Below are 18,972 nucleotides of genomic sequence, written 5' to 3'. Positions count from 1 at the left end.
GGGGCAGGTCATTGTGAGACTGTGGGGGAGAGATGTGTGGGGAGGTCACTGATACTGTGGGGGAGAGATGTGTGGGGAGGGTACTGTGATACTGTGGGGGAGAGATGTGTGGGGCAGGTCATTGTGATACTGTTGGGGAGAGATGTGTGGGGAGGTCACTGTGATACATTGGGGGAGAGATGTGTGGGGCAGGTCATTGTGATACTGTGGGGGAGAGATGTGTGGAGAGGTCACTGTGATACTGTGGGGGAGAGATGTGTGGGGCAGGTCATTGTGATACTGTGGGGGAGAGATGTGTGGGGAGGTCACTGTGATACTGTGGGGGAGAGGTGTGTTGGGTAGGTCACTGTGATACTGTGGGGGAGAGATGTGTGGGCAGGTCACTTTGATACTGCGGGGGAGAGATGAGTGGGGCAGGTCACTGTGATACTGTGGGGGAGAGATGTGTGGGGCAGGTCACTGTGATACTGTGGGGGAGAGATGTGTGGGGAGGTCACTGTGATACTGTGGGGGAGAGATGTGTGGGGCAGGTCACTGTGATACTGTGGGGGAGAGATGTGTGGGGCAGGTCACTGTGATACTGTGGGGGAGAGAGGTGTGGGGCAGGTCACTTTGATAATGTGGGGGAGAGATGTGTGGGGAGGTCACTGTGATACTGTGGGGGAGAGATGCGTGGGGCAGGTCATTGTGATACTGTGGGGGAGAGATGTGTGGGGAGGTCACTGTGATACTGTGGGGGAGAGATGTGTGGGAAAGTCACTGTGATACTCTGGGGGAGAGATGTGTGGGGCAGGTCACTGTGATACTGTGGGGGAGAGTTGTGTTGGGGAGGTCACTGTGATACTGTGGGGGAGAGAGGTGTGGGGCAGGTCACTTTGATACTGTGGGGGAGAGATGTGTGGGGCAGGTCACTGTGATACTGTGGGGGAGGAATGTGTGGGACAGGTCACTGTGATACTGTGGGAGAGGGATGTGTGGGGCAGTTCACTGATACTGTGGGGGAGAGATGTTTGGTGCAGGTCACTGTGATACTGTGGGGGAGAGATGTGTGGGGAGGTCACTGTGATACTGTGGGGGAGAGATGTGTGGGGAGGTCACTGTGATACTGTGGTGGAGAGATGTGTGGGGAGGTCACTGTGATACTGTGGGGGAGAGATGTGTGGGCAGGTCACTGTGATACTGTGGGGGAGAGATGTGTGGGGCAGGTCATTGTGATACTGTGGGGGAGAGATGTGTGGGGAGGTCACTGTGATACTGTGGGGGAGAGATGTGTGGGGAGGTCACTGTGATACTGTGGGGGAGAGATGTGTGTGCTGGGCACTGTGATACTGTGGGGGAGGGATGTGTGCGGCAGTTCACTGCGATACTGTGGGGGAGGGATGTGTGGGGCAGTTCACTGTGATACTGTGGGGGAGAGATGTGTGGGGAGGTCACAGTGATACTGTGGGGGAGAGAGGTGTGGGAGGTCACTGTGATACTCTGTGGGTGAGAGGTGTGGGGCAGGTCACTGTGATACTGTGGGGGAGAGATGTGTGGGGCAGGTCACTGTGATACTGTGGGGGAGAGGTGTGTTGGGTAGGTCACTGTGATACTGTGGGGGAGAGATGTGTGGATCAGGTCACTGTGATACTGTGGGGGAGAGAGGTGTGGGCAGGTCACTTTGATACTGTGTGGGAGAGATGTGTGGGCCAGGACACTGTGATACTGCAGGGGAGAGATGAGTGGGGCAGGTCATTGTGATACTGTGGGGGAGAGATGTGTGGGGCAGGTCATTGTGATACTGTGGGGGAGAGATGTGTGGGGAGGTCACTGTGATACTGTGGGTGAGAGATTTGTGGGGCAGGTCATTGTGATACTGTGGGGGAGAGATGTGTGGGGAGGTCACTGTGATACATTGGGGGAGAGATGTGTGGGGCAGGTCATTGTGATACTGTGGGGGAGAGAGGTGTGGGGCAGGTCATTGTGATACTGTGGGGGAGAGATGTGTGGGGAGGTCACTGTGATACTGTGGACAGAGATGTGTGGGGAGGTCACTGTGATACTGTGGGGGAGAGATGTGTGGGGAGGTCACTGTGATACTGTGGGGGAGAGATGTGTGGGGAGGTCACTGTGATATTGTGGGGGAGAGATTTGTGGGGCAGGTCATTGTGATACTGTGGGGGAGAGATGTGTGGGGAGGTCACTGTGATACTGTGGGGGAGAGATGTGTGGGGCAGGTCACTGTGATACTGTGGGGGAGAGATGTGTGGGGCAGGTCACTGTGATACTGTGGGGGAGAGAGGTTTGGGGCAGGTCACTTTGATACTGTGGGGGAGAGATGTGTGGGGCAGGTCACTGTGATACTGTGGGGGAGAGATGTGTGGGGCAGGTCACTGTGATACTGTGGGGGAGAGAGGTGTGGGCAGGTCACTTTGATACTGTTGGGGAGAGATGTGTGGGCCAGGTCACTGTGATACTCGGGGGAGAGATGAGTGGGGCAGGTCACTGTGATACTGTGGGGGAGAGATGTGTGGGGCAGGTCATTGTGATACTGTGGGGGAGAGATGTGTGGGCAGGTCACTGTGATACTGTGGGGGAGAGATGTGTGGGGAGGTCACTGTGATACTGTGGGGGAGAGATGTGTGGGGCAGGTCACTGTGATACTGTGGGGGAGAGATGTGTGGGGCAGGTCACTGTGATACTGTGGGGGAGAGAGGTGTGGGGCAGGTCACTTTGATACTGTGGGGGAGAGATGTGTGGGGCAGGTTACTGTGATGCTGTGGGGGAGAGAAGTGTGGGACAGGTCATTGTGATACTGTGGGGGAGAGATGTGTGGGGAGGTCACTGTGATACTGTGGGGGAGAGATGTGTGGGGCAGGTCATTGTGATACTGTGGGGGAGAGATGTGTGGGGAGGTCACTGTGATACTGTGGGGGAGAGATGTGTGAGCAAGTCACTGTGATACTGTGGGGGAGAGATGTGTGAGCAAGTCACTGTGATACTGTGGGGGAGGGATGTGTGGGGCAGGTCACTGTGATACTGTGGGGGAGAGTTGTGTTGGGGAAGTCACTGTGATGCTGTGGGGGAGAGAGGTGTGGGGCAGGTCACTGTGATACTGTGGGGGAGGAATGTGTGGGACAGGTCACTGTGATACTGGGGAGGGATGTGTGGGGCAGTTCACTGTGATACTGTGGGGGAGAGATGTGTGGGGAGGTCACTGTGATACTGTGGGGGAGAGATGTGTGGGCAGGTCACTGTGATACTGTGGGGGAGAGATGTGTGGGGCAGGTCATTGTGATACTGTGGGGGAGAGATGTGTGGGGAGGTCACTGTGATACTGTGGGGGAGAGATGTGTGGGGAAGTCACTGTGATACTGTGGGGGAGAAATGTGTGGGGAGGTCACTGTGATACTGTGGGGGAGAGATGTGTGTGCAGGTCACTGTGATACTGTGGGGGAGGGATGTGTGGGGCAGTTCACTGTGATACTGTGGGGGAGAGATGTGTGGGGAGGTCACAGTGATACTGTGGGGGAGAGAGGTGTGGGAGGTCACTGTGATACTCTGTGGGTGAGAGGTGTGGGGCAGGTCACTGTGATACTGTGGGGGAGAGATGTGTGGGGCAGGTCTCTGTGATACTGTGGGGGAGAGAAGTGTTGGGCAGGTTACTGTGATACTGTGGGGGAGAGAGGTGTGGGGCAGTTTATTGTGATACTGTGGGGGAGAGATGTGTGGGGCAGGTCACTATGATTCTGTGGGGGAGAGAAGTGTGTGGCAGGTCACTGTGATACTGTGGGGGAGAGAGGTGTGGGGCAGGTCACTGATACTGTTGGGGAGAGATGTGTGGGCAGGTCACTTTGATACTGTGGGGGAGAGATGTGTGGGGCAGTTCACAGTGATACTGTGGGGGAGAGATGTGTGGGCAGGTCACTGATACTGTGGGGGAGAGATGTGAAGGGCTGATCCCTGGGGAGGAAAATGGAGGACAGGGAGAGTGCCTGGTTGTTGGGGACCTTCTGTGCTTTGAATTCCCTTTGGGTGGACCCCACTGGTGTTTGATGTAAAATTGTTTTGGGTTCTGAGATCAGCAACATTTCAGCTCTTGAGAATCCCTTGTGCTGGAAGTGACATTTAATGAGTACTCTGGTTTTCCTCTTTTCCAGAAATTCCTTTTCTTTGCGCTGAAGAGCAGTGACGTGCTGGACATCCTGGTGCCCATCCTGCACTACTTGAACGATGCCAGAGCAGACCAGTGTAAGCCCCACTTTCATCGGTCCTTCATGTCCTGCCACAGCTGCCAAGGGGAGTGGGGGTAACTGAGCAAGGCGACATTGTGCAAAAGGCCTTCCTACAGTCAGTGGTAAAGAAGAAGAGCAAATCCACAGGGAAATCACAGACCACTTTGGAAATAAGAGGGTTGCAACTTCCTTAATACTGGCTGGGGACAGATACATTGCTAAGGGGCAAGAAAGAGATGGCTCAACACTCTACCAACTCTTTGAGAAAGGATAGGACTGATTCACAAGTTAATCCTGAATTGGGGTACAGCAGATTTTGATGCCATTGGACAAAGATTTGCAGAGATTGATTGGGAGAGGATGTTTGCAGGTAATGGGAGAGGGTTTAAAAGAGGAATGGGGAGAATTCAGGGTCAGTGCATTCCTGTCAGAATTAGGGCAAAATTGGCAGGATCAGAGAACACTGGATATTGAGGCTCTGGACAGGAAAGAGAAGGAGGCATATGCCAGGTAGAGGCAGCTGAGGAAAAATAAAGAATCTCTTGTGGATTACAAGGAACATTGGAGAACATCAAAAAGGGGGCATGAGAGATTCCTGGCAGATAAGGTCAAGAGAGATTCAATGTTATATTAAAATAATAACAGGTCCTCTCAGTGGGGTCATCTATATGTCAAGCCACGGAAGATAGGCATGTTCCTAATCAGATACTTCTCAGTTCTGGAAAAGTTCACGGAAGCTAGTGAGGCCAGAGAAGAGAACATCGATGACCTGGAATACAGTGACCTGAAAGTTGAGGTGTTGGAGGTCTGGAGGTGGATAACTTGCCAGAGTCTGACCACAATGTTGTGGGAACCCAGGGAAGAAGTGCCTGGGGCCTTAGCCGCAGGTAAGGTACTAGAAGGATGGCTGATGTTCTGTCCTTTCTTGAAGAGAGCTGCAACTACAGCCAAGGAACTGCATGCTGGAGGGAGTCAGTGGATGAAATTCTGAGAGACAGGAACTAAGCATTTTGGAAGGCAATGACTGATTACGAATGGCCAGAATGGTTTTATGCATGGGAGATCCTAGCTCATGTTTTTTCAAGAGGTCATGGCAACTGTGTGGCATTTATAATGAAGACCCACATGCTTGGATAATCCAGAAGATCAATCATGTTCATTTCCAAATACATACTGCTGGAGGAACTCCGGGTGGAGATGCATCATTGGGAGAGAAAGAATAGTTGATATTTCAAGTTGAAAGTATTCATCAAGACAGAGGAAAATGTACAAGTAGAAAACAGTGGGAAGGATGAGGCAGGGGCTCAGAATTCCAGGATGCCATTGTTTCAGATTTAAGAGAAGGGGAGACATGGCTAGACAGGGAAAATATCATGGCAGTGCTCAGACAGGACAGATGAGGGCTTGAACATATATGTGGAATGGAGGAATGGGATTATATCCCACATTAATGGGATTATATTTGGAGATATACAGCAAGCCATCAGGCCCTTCCTGTGATTACATTGAATTGTAGACTGCCCAATATTCAGCAAGAATTGGAGGAGCAACTGCTCAGACAGAGGTTCAGACAGTTGCAGGAAACAAAGTTGTGATAGGTGATTTTAACTTTCCATGTATTGACTGGGACTTGCATACTGTAAAAGAGCTGGGTGGGTTAGAGTTTGTCAAGTGTGTTCATGAATGTTTCCAAAATCAATGTATAGAAATCACAACTAGAAAGAGTGCAATTCTGAACCTCCAGTTGGAGAACGAAAGAGGACAGATGACAGAAGTGTGTAGGGGAACAATTTTGGTCCAGAGATCATAGTACCATTAGTTTCAAGATAATTATGGAAAAAAAAGATTGTTCTGATCCTTGGGTTGAGATTCTAAATTGGAGAAAGGTTATTTTTGAGGGAAGGAGAAAGGATTTGGTAAGCATGGATTAGGACAGGTTGTTTTCTGGAAAAGGTGTGCTTGGTAAGTGGGAGGCCTTCAAAGGTGAAAGTTTGCATGTCCTTGAAAGGATTAAAGGCAAAGTTAAAAGGCATAAGGAATGTTGGTTTTCAAGTGATATTTAGGATCTGGTTAAGAAGAAGAAAGAGGTGTATTGCAGGTATAGACAAGGAACAAATGACATTCTTGAGTACAAAAATGCAAGAAAAATCTTAAGATGGAAATCTAGATAGCTAAAATAAGTCATGATGTTGTATTGGTAGACAAGGTACAGGAAAATCCTAAGTACTTCCACAGAAATATTCAGAGCAAAAGAATAGCAAGGGACAAAATTGGTCTTCTTAAAGATCAATGGTCAGCTACGTATGGAGCCAGAAGAGATTGGGGAGATCTTGCATGTTTTTTTTTTTGCATCTGTATTTTCTCAGGAGATGGATACCTAGTCTATAGAAGTGAGACAAAACAGCAGTGAGGTCATGAAACCTATACAGATTAAAGAGGAAAAAGTGCTTGCTCTCTTGTGGCAAATAAGGGTGGATAAATCTGCAAGACCTGGCAAGATAATCTCTTGGAACTTGGGGAGACTGGTGTAGGTGCCCTGGCAGAGATATTTAAAGCTCCCTCAGCCACAGGTGAGGAGCTTCGAGGATTGGAGGATAGCCTAGGTTGTTCCATTGTTTAAAAAATGCTCTAAGAATAATCCGGGGAAATGATATGCTGGTAATCCTGATGTCAGTAGTGATTAAGTAATTGGAAGGTGCTCTAAGAGATCAGATATACAAGTATTTGGATAGACAGGGACTGATTAGAGTTAGACAACATGGTTTGTGTGTGGTAGGTCATGTATAACCAGTCTTAGAGCTTTGGAGGAGGTTACCAGGGAAGTTGATGAAGGAAAGGCTGTGGATGTTGTCTATGTGGACTTTAGTAAGGTCTTTGACAAGACCCTGCATGGGAGGTTCAATGTCTCAGTATTCAGAATGAGGTAGTAAATTGAAATGAACATTGGCTTTGCGGGAGAAGCCAGAGAGTGGTTGTAGATGAATGCCTTTCTGACTGGAGGCCTGTAACAAGGGGTGTGCCTCAGGGATCAGTGTTTGTTATCTTTATCAATAATTTGGAAGATAACATGGTAAATTGGATCAGCAAGTTTGTAGATGACATAGCGAGGAAGGCTTTCAAAGTTTGTATTGGAATCTGGATCAGCTAGAAAAATGGACTGCAATATAGCAGATGGAATTTAATGCAGACAAGTGTGAGGTGTTGCACTTTGGGAGAAATAATCAAGGTAAGATGACACAGTAAATGGTTGAGCACTGAGGAGTGCGGTAAAACAGAGGGTTCTGAGAATACAGAAATACATTCCCTGAAAGTGGAGTCAGGTAGATAGGGTTGTAAAGAAAGCTTTTGGCATGTTGGCTAGTTCTGTAGACCAGCCATTCTCAATGGGGTGATGCTGTACGGCCCCTCCTGAAGCCACAGCACTTTTAAGGGGGGGGGGCCACAGAATGAAATCATAAAATATTTTTTGTTTATTTATGCAGTCGGTAGGAGAGAAGTACAGAAAAAAACCAACTGAACGACTGCTTCATAGAGAGGGGAGCCTATAAACTTTGAGCAGAGTCAATCCTAAGGGGCTTAACCAAAACAAAGTTTGAGAATGGCTTCTCTGGATCACAGCAGCACTCCCTCTTTCTGCAGGCTTGATGACAAGGATTCAGTTAATGCCAAGAGGGTGAATGCTGCAATAAAAGGGGTGGGATTGAGGAGGTGAGGAAAGGGAAGTGTTATGTTCAGAGAGGGTGGGGCAGAGGGGAGATCGAGGAGCCTGATGTCGAGTTGGTAGTTGGAAATGAACTGGTCTAGAGGGGGTCAAGGACCCAAGGGGGTGTCCAAGAGGAAGGAGACATGAGAAGGGGGTGATCAGTTGGAGGGTGGAGTCTCCTTACTAAATAAAGAAGTATGGAGGCAGTGGAAGAAGAGGTCAATGTGGGACCTGAGGTGAGCTGGCCAGTTTGATACAAAACTGGATGGGTGGAAGATGTCAGGAGGCGATAACGGGAGGCAGTTCTTCAGATTGGAGGCCTGATGCAGTTTGGGAAATTGGACCAGGGCAGAAATACAGTAAATACAGGGCCCTGGGGAGTGTTGCAAAGCAAGTAGACTGGAGGTACAAGTCGATAGTTCACTGAAAGCGACAGCACAGGTAGAAAGATGGTGAAGTGGGAGTTTGGGACACTTACTTTTAATTGTTAGGCCATTGAGTGCAAGATTTAAACCTGGACAAGATGCTGGTGAGATGGAATCTGGAGTATTGGGTGAAGTTCTCATCACCAGACTACAGGAGGGGTGTGAGTGAGTGAACTAGAGAGAGTACAGAAAAGATTCACAAGCAGATGAGGGGGTTGAGTTACAAGCTGAGACCAGATAGGGTGGGATTGTTTTCCCTGAAGTGGAGTTGTTTGGGGGGAGGGGTGTGGTTCATGGAGGTTTATAAAATCATGAGGGTTAGATACTGTCTTTTTCTGTGGGTAGGGGACTCTAAAGCTAGAGTGCACAGGTTTAAAAGGTACCTGAGGGGCAGGTTTTACATGCCGAGGGTGGTTGATGTGTGCAATAAGCTGCCGGAGAAGTGGTGGAGGTAGGGCCCATGGTAAGGTATAAAGGATATTTAGTCAGGTCCATGGATATGAATGGGAAAGAAAGGTATGAATTAAGCGCATGGAAAATAGGTTAAAAGCCATTTCTATGCTGGGGTACTCTCTGACTGTATTATAAACCAAATGCTTAACTAATAGACTGCATTCACATATATTAAAAGTTTTCAAGTTTTCCTTTCAATTCCTGCCTCCTTCCCCCATTCCATTCTGATCAGGTGTCACAAATCTGAGATATTTTTTAGAGGTGACAGAGAAGACTGGTGAAAGCAGGGCAGTGGATGTTGTACTCATAAGATCATAAGACATAGGAGCAGGAATAGACTAGTCAGCCCATCAAGTCTGCCCCACCATTTAATTATGAGCTGATCAATTCACCCATTTAGCTCCCCTGCCCAGCCTTATTCCCAAAATCTTTGATGCCCTGGCTAATCAAGAACCTATCAGTTTCTGCATTAAACACACCCAATGTCTTGACCTCTACAACTGCCTGAGGCAACAAATTCCCCAAATTTACCACCCTCTGGCTAAAGAAATTCCTCTTCTCTGGATGCCCTTCAATCCCGAAGTTGTGCCTTCTTGTCCTCGACTCTCCCACCATGGGAAACATTTCAACTCTGTCCATGCTTTTCAACGTTAAAAATGTTTCAATTCGATCCCCCCCTTATTCTCCTAAATTCCAAGGAGTAGAGGAAAGAGGTGTCAAACACTCCTTAATATGAGAACCCTTTCATTCCCGGAATCATCCTTGTGAACCTCCTCTGAACTATTTCCAACATCAATACAACCTTTCTTATATGAGGACCCAAAAGAGGTCTCACCAGTGCCTTATAAAGCCTCAATATCACATCCCTGCCCTTGTAATCTATTCCTCTTGAAGTGAATGCTAGCATTAGATTTGTCTTCTTCACTGTCTCAACATGCAAGTTTAGCTTCAGGGTATTCTGTACCGCCAGTGGGCTGATAACGCCTCAAACCGTGCATCTTGGCGCCTCACAGTTTGGCGGGCAGCAACCTCCTTTGAAGAAGACCGCAGAGCCCACCTCACTGACAAAAGACAAAGGAGGAAAAACCCAACCCCAACCAACCAATTTTCCCCTGCAACCGCTGCAATCGTGTCTGCCTGTCCCGCATCGGACTTGTCAGCCACAAACGAGCCTGCAGCTGACGTGGACTTTTTACCCCCTCCATAAATCTTCGTCCGCGAAGCCAAGCCAAAGAAAGATTCTGTACGAGGACTCCCAGATCCCTTTACATCTGAGTGTTTTCTATTTTCTCCCCATTTAGAAAATAATCTGCATCTTTATTTTTTTTCTTCTTAAATGCATGACCGTTTACGACGCTGTACTTCATTTTCCATTCTCTGCCCATTTTCCTAATCTAAGTCCTTCTGCAGCATCCCGGTTTCCTCAACACTAACTGCTTTTCCACCTCCCTTCATTATCATCTGCAAACTTGGCTACAAAGCCATTCATTCCATATTCTAAATCATTGATATACAACACAAAAGAAGCGGCCCCAACGCCAACCCCTGTGGAACACCACTAGCAACTGGCAGCCAACCAGAATGTGACCCCTATATTCTGACTCTCTGCTTTCTGCCAGTCAGCTCTACCCTCGCTGTGTGTTTCCTGTTATACCACAGGCTCTTACTTTTTGTAATAGGTTTTTTCAAGCAAGATTTTCCATTAAGGAAACTGGCTTTGCCGTATCTTGTCATGTGTCTCCAAGTACTCTGTAACCTCATTCTTGACAATCAACTCCAGTATTTTCCTAACCACTGATGTCAGGCTAACTGGCCGATAATTTCCTTTCTGCTGCCTCCCTTCCTTTGTGAATAGTGGGGTGATATCTGTGATTTTCCAGTCCTCCGGGACCATACCAGAATCTACCGATTCCTGAAAGATCAATACCAATGTCTCCACAATCTCTACCACTACCTTTTTCAGGACCCAAGGGTGTGATCCATCTGGTTCGTGATATTATCCATCCTTAGTCCATTCAGCTTTCTGAGCACTCACTCCCTTGATATAGTAACTGCACTCACTTCCCTTCCCTGAAGTCTTTTGACATTTGGCACACTGCTAGTGTTGTGCAAAATAATCTGCCTTGCAGCAGGCAAAAGCAATTTCACGTAATATGACACTGTTTTATTACAATGACACTAAATTGAATCTTGAAAATACTCATTTAGTTCCTCTGCCATCTCCTTGTCTCACATTATTATTTCTCCAGCATCATTTTCTAGTGGTCCTATATTTAATCTCACCTTTCTTTTATTCTTTATATACTTGAAGAAACTTTTCGTATCCTCTAATATTATTTGCTTTTCGTATCCTCTAATATTATTTGCTTGACTCGTTGCATAATTCATCTTTTCCCTCCTTATGTGTTAGTTACCCTCTACAACATTAAAAAATTTTTCCCAATCCTCGATCGTCTGACTAATTTTTGCTACCCTTTATCTTTTGGCTTTAACTTCCCTGGTCAGCCACAGTTGTGACATTTTCCCATTCGCTTCTTTCCTCTTTTTTGGTCTGTATTTATCCTGCACCTTGCCCATTTCTTGCAGAAACTCCATCCATTGCTGCTCTGCCATCTTCCCTACTTGTGCCCTCCTTCCAATCTACTTTGGCCAGTTCCTCTCTCATGCGACTGTCATTCTCTTTACTCCACTGAAATACTGACACATCCGACTTTTCACTTTCTCGTTAAATCTCAAATTGAACTCAATCATATTGTGGTCACTGCCGCCCAATGGTTCCTTTACTCTTAAGCTCTCTAATTACCTTTGGTGCATTACATGATACCCATTCCCTTACAGCCAATCACCTAGTGGGTTCATCAACAAGCTGCTCTAAAAAGCCATTTCATAGACATTCTACAAATTCTCTCTCTTGAGATCCAGTCCCAACCTGGTTTTCCTAATCTACTTGCATGTTAAAATCCCTCTTGTCAACCATAATCTTGTTCTTATTACACTCCTTTTCATTTTGGTGTTGTAATTTGTTAAAAGGTTGGTTTATAACTGCCAACAGTTTCTTTTTACCCTTGGTGTTTCTTTTCTTTTGAATCTTTTATTTTTCATTTTCCATTAATAAACAAGGAAACAACATAACAAACTGCTTCAGAATGTACAGATATCCCCCAACAATCTATGTACATGTGATGTTTTCTCCTTCCCTCTCCTGCCCTCCTTCCTCAGAAGCCTGAGGACACAAACCAAAGTAAAGGACTGGATCCACTGCAATTCACAATCACCCCATAGGATATGCAATATCCCTGGCGCTCCACTCAGCTCTGGATCACCTAATCTTCAGCAACTCATACATGTAGCTGTTCTTCGATTGCAGTTCAGCCTTCAACACCATTATTCCCTCACTGCTGGTCAACAAGCTCCAAACCCTGGTCCTCTGCACTCTTCTCTGCAACTGGATTCTTGACTTCCTCATCAGAAGACCACAGTTGGTGTGAATCGGAAACAGCGTCTCCTCCTCATTGATGATCAACCCAGGAGCACCTCAAGGGCTTTACTCACTCTACAGCCATGACTGTGTAGCTAGGCACAATTCAAATGCTAAAATTTGCTGATGGCACCACAGTTGTTGGAAGATTCACAGATGGCAATGAGAAAGCGTACAGGAGGGAGATAGATCAGCTGATTGAGTGGTGTCACAACAACCACCTTGCACTCAACATAAGCAAAAACCAAGGAAATAATTGTAGGCTTCAGGAGGAAATCTGTAGAACACAAACCAGTCCTCATCGAGGGGTCAGCAGTGGAGAGGGTCAAGAATTTCAAATTTTTGGTTGTCAACATCTCGGAGGATCTGTCCTGGAGTGTCCATGCCGATGCAATTGTGAAGAAGGCTTTCCAGTGGCTATACTTGATGAAGAGTTTGAAGAGATTTGGTACATCACTTAAGACTCTCGAAACTTCTACACATGTGCTGGTTGCATCACTGTCTGGTAAGGAGGTGCCTGTGCTCAGGACAAGAAAATACCCCAAAGGATTGTTATCTTGGCCTGCAATATCACAGACACCAATCTTCCCTCCATCAGGGACATCTGCAAGAGGCAGTGTCTTAAGAAAGCAGCCTCTATCCTCAAGGCCATGCCCTCTTCACTCTATTACCATCGGGAAAAAGATACAGGAGCCTAAAGGTAGCACCCAGTGACACAAGGACAGCTTCTTTCCCTCTCCCATCAGATTTCTGAATGAACGCTCTTGTTTTGTATTTTTCTTGCACTATTTTTATTTAATTTGTAATCTAGCTTTTATAAATGTTTGCATTTTTACGCTCCTGCAAAACAACAAATTTTGTAACATGTTCATGATAATAATTTCTGATTCTGGACATTTGGTCTGCCACCTGCACCCCTTAAAAACTTCCACAGGTGCACCATTGAAAGCATCCTCTGAGGGGGCATCACTGCATGGGATGGGAACTACTCTGCCCATGACCATAAGAAACTGCAGTGAGTTGTGAACATGGCTCCAGACCATCACAACACCTCTTCCCCACCAGTGACGACGTCTACAATCCCTGCTGCCTTGGAAAAGCAGTCAGCATATAAATTTAGACATATAGCACAGAAACAGGTTCTTTCAGCCAACAAGCCCGTGCTGTCCAGTTACACCAACTGACCTAAACCCCCGGTACGTTTTTGAACTGTGGAAGGAAACCAGAGGCCTTGGAGAAAACCCACTCAGATGTATACATTTCTTACAGACAGCGTGGGATTCAACCCCTGGTCCTGATCGCTGGTGCTGTAACAGCTTTGCGCTAACCATGCTACCCAAATGAAAAGACTCACCCTGCCCAGGCTGCACTGTCTTCACCCCTTTCCTATCAGGAAAAAGATGGTGAAACCACACATCATCAGTTACTTACCCCATTATTATAAGACTCCTGAATGAACTAAAAGTAGTAAAATTAAGCTGCCTTTGCTCTGTACCAACTGATCTCCCTTTGTAACTCTACACTCTTGAACTGTGTCTCACTTGTACTATGTATGAGATGTCCACTGGTCTGCTCACAGAACAATAACCACTATTCCTGTATCTTGGTACGTTTGACAATAAAGGTGAACTTGAAGAGGATGGGAAATGATGTCACTTCCTTTGCTCTTGCAGCTCGAGTGGGTCTGATGCACATCGGGGTCTTCATCCTCCTGCTTCTGAGTGGAGAACGCAACTTTGGTGTCCGACTGAACAAACCGTACTCTGTCCGTGTACCCATGGACATCCCGGTCTTCACAGGGACGCATGCTGACCTTCTGATTGTTGTACGTATCACTGATCCGAGAGCCAGTTCACATCCCAAATCGGGGTTTGAGTTTAAACCTTTGTAGAGGAAAGGCAAAATTGAAGTGAAATACAAATATTTACTCTATCACTGATTCAGCCATGACACCATCGGGAGCGTCAATCGTAGAACATGACAGCACAGTAAATTTTTTAATGTACCATACAGCATGGTAACAGGCCATATCAGCCTCTGTGTCCATGCCACCCAATTTACACCAATTAACCTACACCCTTGGTACATTTTGAACGGTGGGAGGAAACCAGAGCCCCCAGAGAAAACCATGGGAAGAATGTACAAACTTCTTTCAGACAGCATAGGATTCGAGCCCCGGTCCCGATCATTGGTGCTGTAAAGGCATTGTGCCAACTGCTCTGCCAAACGTGCCGCCCAGGACAACGATATTGTGCCAACCTACATAAACTGATTCCACAATGATCTAATTTTCCCTACCTCACGTTCTAGGCCTCTATTTTTGATACATCCATGTGTCTGTCTAAGTCACTATTGTATCACCTCCACCACCTTCCCTGGCAATGCATTTCAGGCACCCATTGCTTTCTGCAAATAAACTTAACTCTGAGATCTCCTGTAAAGTTTCTTCCACTCACCATAAACAGATGTCCTCTGGTATTTGGTTTGCCGCCCTAGAAAAATGTGCTGGCTGTCCACCCTATCTAGGCCCCTCATAATCTTGTATGCCTCTATTGTCACCTCTCATCCTTTGTCATTCCAGAGAGAAAAGCCCTAGCTTTGTCACCTTGCTTCATATGAATTGTTCTCCAAATCAGGCAACATCCTGGTAAATCTCCTCTGCACCTTCTCTAAAGCCACTACGTCATTTCTATAATGAGGTGACCAGAACTGAATGCAATGTTCCAAGTGTGGTCTAAGCAGAGTCTTATGGAGCTGCAACATTACCTTATGGCTCTTGAACTAAATCCCCCGATTAATGAAGGTCAACACACCATATGCCTTCTTATCTCCCTACTTGCATGGCAACCTTGAGGGATCTATGGACCTGGACCTCAAGATCTCTCTGTTCCTCCACATTTTAGAGTCAAATCTGCCCTTCCTTCCAATGGGCTGTGGAGCCATTCAGAGGTACAAGACCCACACCTCAGACTCAGATCAGGAATGAGATGTGCCAAACCTGACCCCACCAGATCATAAGGAGCATTCAATTATTTGGTTTTTAATTCACTGATGTTTGAAACAAACTGATGTAACGCCACATCACTGTAGTAGAATCACTCTGGAGATGTTTCAATGATGAAAACATGGCCCAGGAAAGGCTGGGGTTATTCACATAAGATATTCATAATGATTTGCTCAGAAACTAACCATTCCTATGGGTCAGAGCAGGGGTGTCAAACTCAACTTCACCGAGGGCCAAAATTAAAAACTTGGACTAAGTCGAGGGCCGAACTAAATATTGATTGAAAATTTTCAACAACATCTGCATGTTTTCTCTTCTTTCAACATATGTAATGTTAAACTTTTTCTTATTAAAATAAAGGTTTAATAATAGTTTTGGATAAACTCTTTCCAGAAGAAACATTAACAAATGAGAAATATTCAATAAATAATATTTCTCTATGGAGGATTTGTCAAATGTTGCTAGTGTGCTGTCGAATAGTAAAATCTGAGGGCTATTGAGAATGTGGGAGAATAACATGATTCCTGAAACAATCCAATGGGTGACTGATTGTGGGCATGAACTCTAGCAGGGTTATTTGCCATGCCCTTTTTCCATTGGTACAGATATCCTTTGATTTACACACTTTTCAAGTTTTATGCCTAATGAGCTTGTATCCAGGTGCAGGACCATTTTTAACCAGGAATATATTGATCACTGTGACATGAAACTATTGGAAGATTGTTTTATCCTGAGATTAAAGTTCATAATCCTTACTCAGGCCTGTGTGTGGGAGGGCGGGGGTTTGCAGGCGATCGGGTTGGACAACGACAGTGCGGGGGCATCGGCTCTCGCTGCAGGGCGGCATCTCAGCGGAGCAGCGGCTCCGTCACCGTGAGTCGCGGGTCGGCCTGCGGCAGGGAGGGGGAGTGGGCAACGGTCCTGGCGAGGTCAGACCCGAGACCTCCAGTTCCGGGCGCTGGGAAGTGGCCTTGGCTTCCCCTGACACCGGCCAGGCCCCAAAACCAGAGTCCACGGTGAGACCCTGCAACGTAAACAGAGGAGGTGGGGGCGATTAGCGGGCTGACGCCAATGCATTCTGGGATTTGTTGTATTACTGTGCATGCGCTATACTGGCGCGGCAGCCAGCGGGCCACCTCTAATACATTTTTGAAATGATCCTGCAGGCCAAATATAATTATATCGCCGGCCAAATCTGGCCCGCGGGCCAGAGTTTGACGTGTGGGTCAGAGAGTCTTGCTCTCAAATTAATGATCTCTTCCAGCTCTACTCCTGTCTAACACTATCCTGACAAGGGGATTGAAAACTGAAACGGTTTGATTGGTGAAACAGTTGAGTAAAGACTGGGCATTTGTGATGAGTGCAGGATGATGCCAATGGGAATGTACCAATGGTATGATGCCAACAAGAGAGGACCAAGGGAAGAGGCAGTAGAATGGAATGGAAGGTGGGTGCAGGAGGGATGAGTGTGGGGGGGTGTGTGTGATTTGGGGGTGGAATAACTTCCAAGTACAAAATGGTCATTGTGGTGCAGATGGGGGGGGGAATGGCTGTGTTGGAGGCATTTGCAGCGAGAGAAAGGGTTGGTGGGCATGTGTGGATTATCTACTGTGAACTGTAACTCTTGCTTTACGACAGGTGTTTCACAAGATTATCACAAGTGGTCATCAGCGTTTGCAGCCTCTGTTTGATTGTCTGCTCACCATTGTTGTGAATGGTACGTCTCATTGCCAGTGAAATGTTTTTCATAACACTCAACTTTACTAAATGCTAGTTGAACCATCTCTCTATCAGCACGCTGGAGAAACCTAGCAGGACAAGCGGTACCCACAGGAAGTGAAAGGCAGTCGATGTTTCAGGCCTGAGCCCTTCATCAAGAATGTTGGAAATCAGGCAGATTCTTGAATAATGGGAGGAGCACAAGCTAACAGGTAAAGGTAAATAGGTGGATACAGGTGGGAAGAGAATGAAGCTGAGAAGTGACAGGGGAGGGAATAAGAAAGGTAGCTCTGACAGCAGAAGGAAGGGAAAGGGATATGGAACAGGAGGAAAGGAGAGAGATAGGGAAAGGGAGAGACCAAGGGAGGGGGTTAAAGGAAATTGGAAGTCAATGTTGATGCCATTTGGTTGAAAAGTGCCCAGATGGAACATAAGTTATTCCACCAATTTGCCACGATTTGACAATACACAAGGCCATGGACAGACATGTCAGTGTGGCAATGGTGTGTGGAATTAAAATGGTTGGCTGCTGGGAAATCTGCTGTTGCACTGAAGAGAGTGAAGTACACAATTAAATGATCTCCCAGTCTGCATCCAGTCTCCGCGAGGTAGAGGCCACATAGGGAGCACTGGATCCAGTAAAATTACCCCTGAAGATTCATCGTGATGGTGTTACTCTTGGAATGTCTACTTTGGGCCCCAAATTGTGAGGAAGGAGGTGCAAGTGCAAGTGGAGCACTTCTTGTGATCACAGAGGTAGGTACCAAAGGGGTGATTTGTGAGAAGGGATGACTGGTGGAGGGAGGGGAAGGGAAGATGTGTATAGTGGTGTGATCCTGTTGTAGGTGGCAGAAATTGTGAAGGATAATATTTTGCATGTGGAGGCTGATGGTAAAGACAAGGGGAATACTTCACTTCCGAAGGAATCTGTGTGACCTGCTGAGTTTCTCCAGCACATTTGTGCGCTGCACTGGATCACGGCATCTGCAGATTTTCTTGTTTGAACCATCTCTGAACGAATAATATGGGTCAGGGCCCACTCCAGTCCTGATCTATCTAAGTTTACACGTTTACCGCACTAAGCAACAGATGCCCTCTCTTTTCCGATAAGTCACTAAAATTAGCCCCTGCCTGTGGCTCAATATAAAAGATCCCACAGAACTACTTTGAAAGATCTTCTATGCCATAATTCTTCTGTGACCTGCCACAATTCCTCCAATTAAGAAATTCTGTCTTGAAGGATACACCTTGTGTCTGCTGAGGTTGTGTTCAATTTCTTGCCACTTCAGAACAAAAGGCTGCATTAATGGCAGTGACAGCACCTGAGCATGCTATTGAAGAGTTGAGACTTGAAACTTGGGGTCATGACTAAGGCTGTGGAATATTTTTCTTTCTCTTGCCCCTTGGAAACCTGCTCCGGCACGTTGTCTTTTTTGATACCTTCTCCTCCTTCCTCTTCACTTCTGACACACCAGCATGTACTTTTAACTTCCCTACTCATTTTCTTTTGTCTCAGCGTTTAGAACAGATTTCTGTGTCAATTATTCTGGGGACATTCTCCCTCCCCATTCTGCACTTCCATTTCAGAATTCGAGAATGACTCTCAACTGAAGTGTGTTTGCAAGCGCTTCGTGAGCAGTTATTAAGAAAACTAGGCACTACATGCCAAATTGTCTACACTTAGTTGTGGTTAAGATACGGGTGGCAGAGATGCGGGTGTTGGTGACCCCGTGGCATCTCTTCCTACAGAATAGTGACATTCTCGTGCTTATGGTTGGAGACCAGCACTCTCATTTTGTTGCCCTTTGATTTAAAGTGAATGGTTGGAAAACTGTCCACGACTAAGATTGGCAAGACAAACTATGAGCTTTCAATCAAGCAGGTGGCTGGGCAGCCTGGCAGGATCCTGAGGGAAAGAGAGGAGCACCTACAGCTGTGGGTGGATTTTATTTATATTCAGATTTATTGTCGGAGTT

The 18,972-nt window shown here is 46.6% G+C and overlaps 2 protein-coding genes across 2 annotated transcripts in view; both read left to right on the top strand.

Moving 5' to 3' along the window:
• Positions 1–18,972, top strand: part of atp5pd (ATP synthase peripheral stalk subunit d) — a 414,254-nt gene that overhangs the window by 54,109 nt on the left and 341,173 nt on the right. The window lies entirely within an intron of this gene.
• The window catches only part of LOC138756892 (protein HID1-like), a 124,255-nt gene that overhangs the window by 56,033 nt on the left and 49,250 nt on the right, over positions 1–18,972 (top strand). The window contains exons 3-5 of the mRNA XM_069923284.1: positions 4,140–4,230; positions 13,947–14,098; positions 16,916–16,994. Coding sequence (XP_069779385.1) covers positions 4,140–4,230; positions 13,947–14,098; positions 16,916–16,994 — 322 coding nt within the window. The remainder of the gene's footprint in view (positions 1–4,139; positions 4,231–13,946; positions 14,099–16,915; positions 16,995–18,972) is intronic.

Source organism: Narcine bancroftii, chromosome 3, assembly GCF_036971445.1.
Source record: "Narcine bancroftii isolate sNarBan1 chromosome 3, sNarBan1.hap1, whole genome shotgun sequence".
Classification (NCBI taxonomy): domain Eukaryota; kingdom Metazoa; phylum Chordata; class Chondrichthyes; order Torpediniformes; family Narcinidae; genus Narcine; species Narcine bancroftii.
Note: the sequence above shows the minus strand (reverse complement) of the source record. Positions and strands in the feature narration are given on the sequence as shown.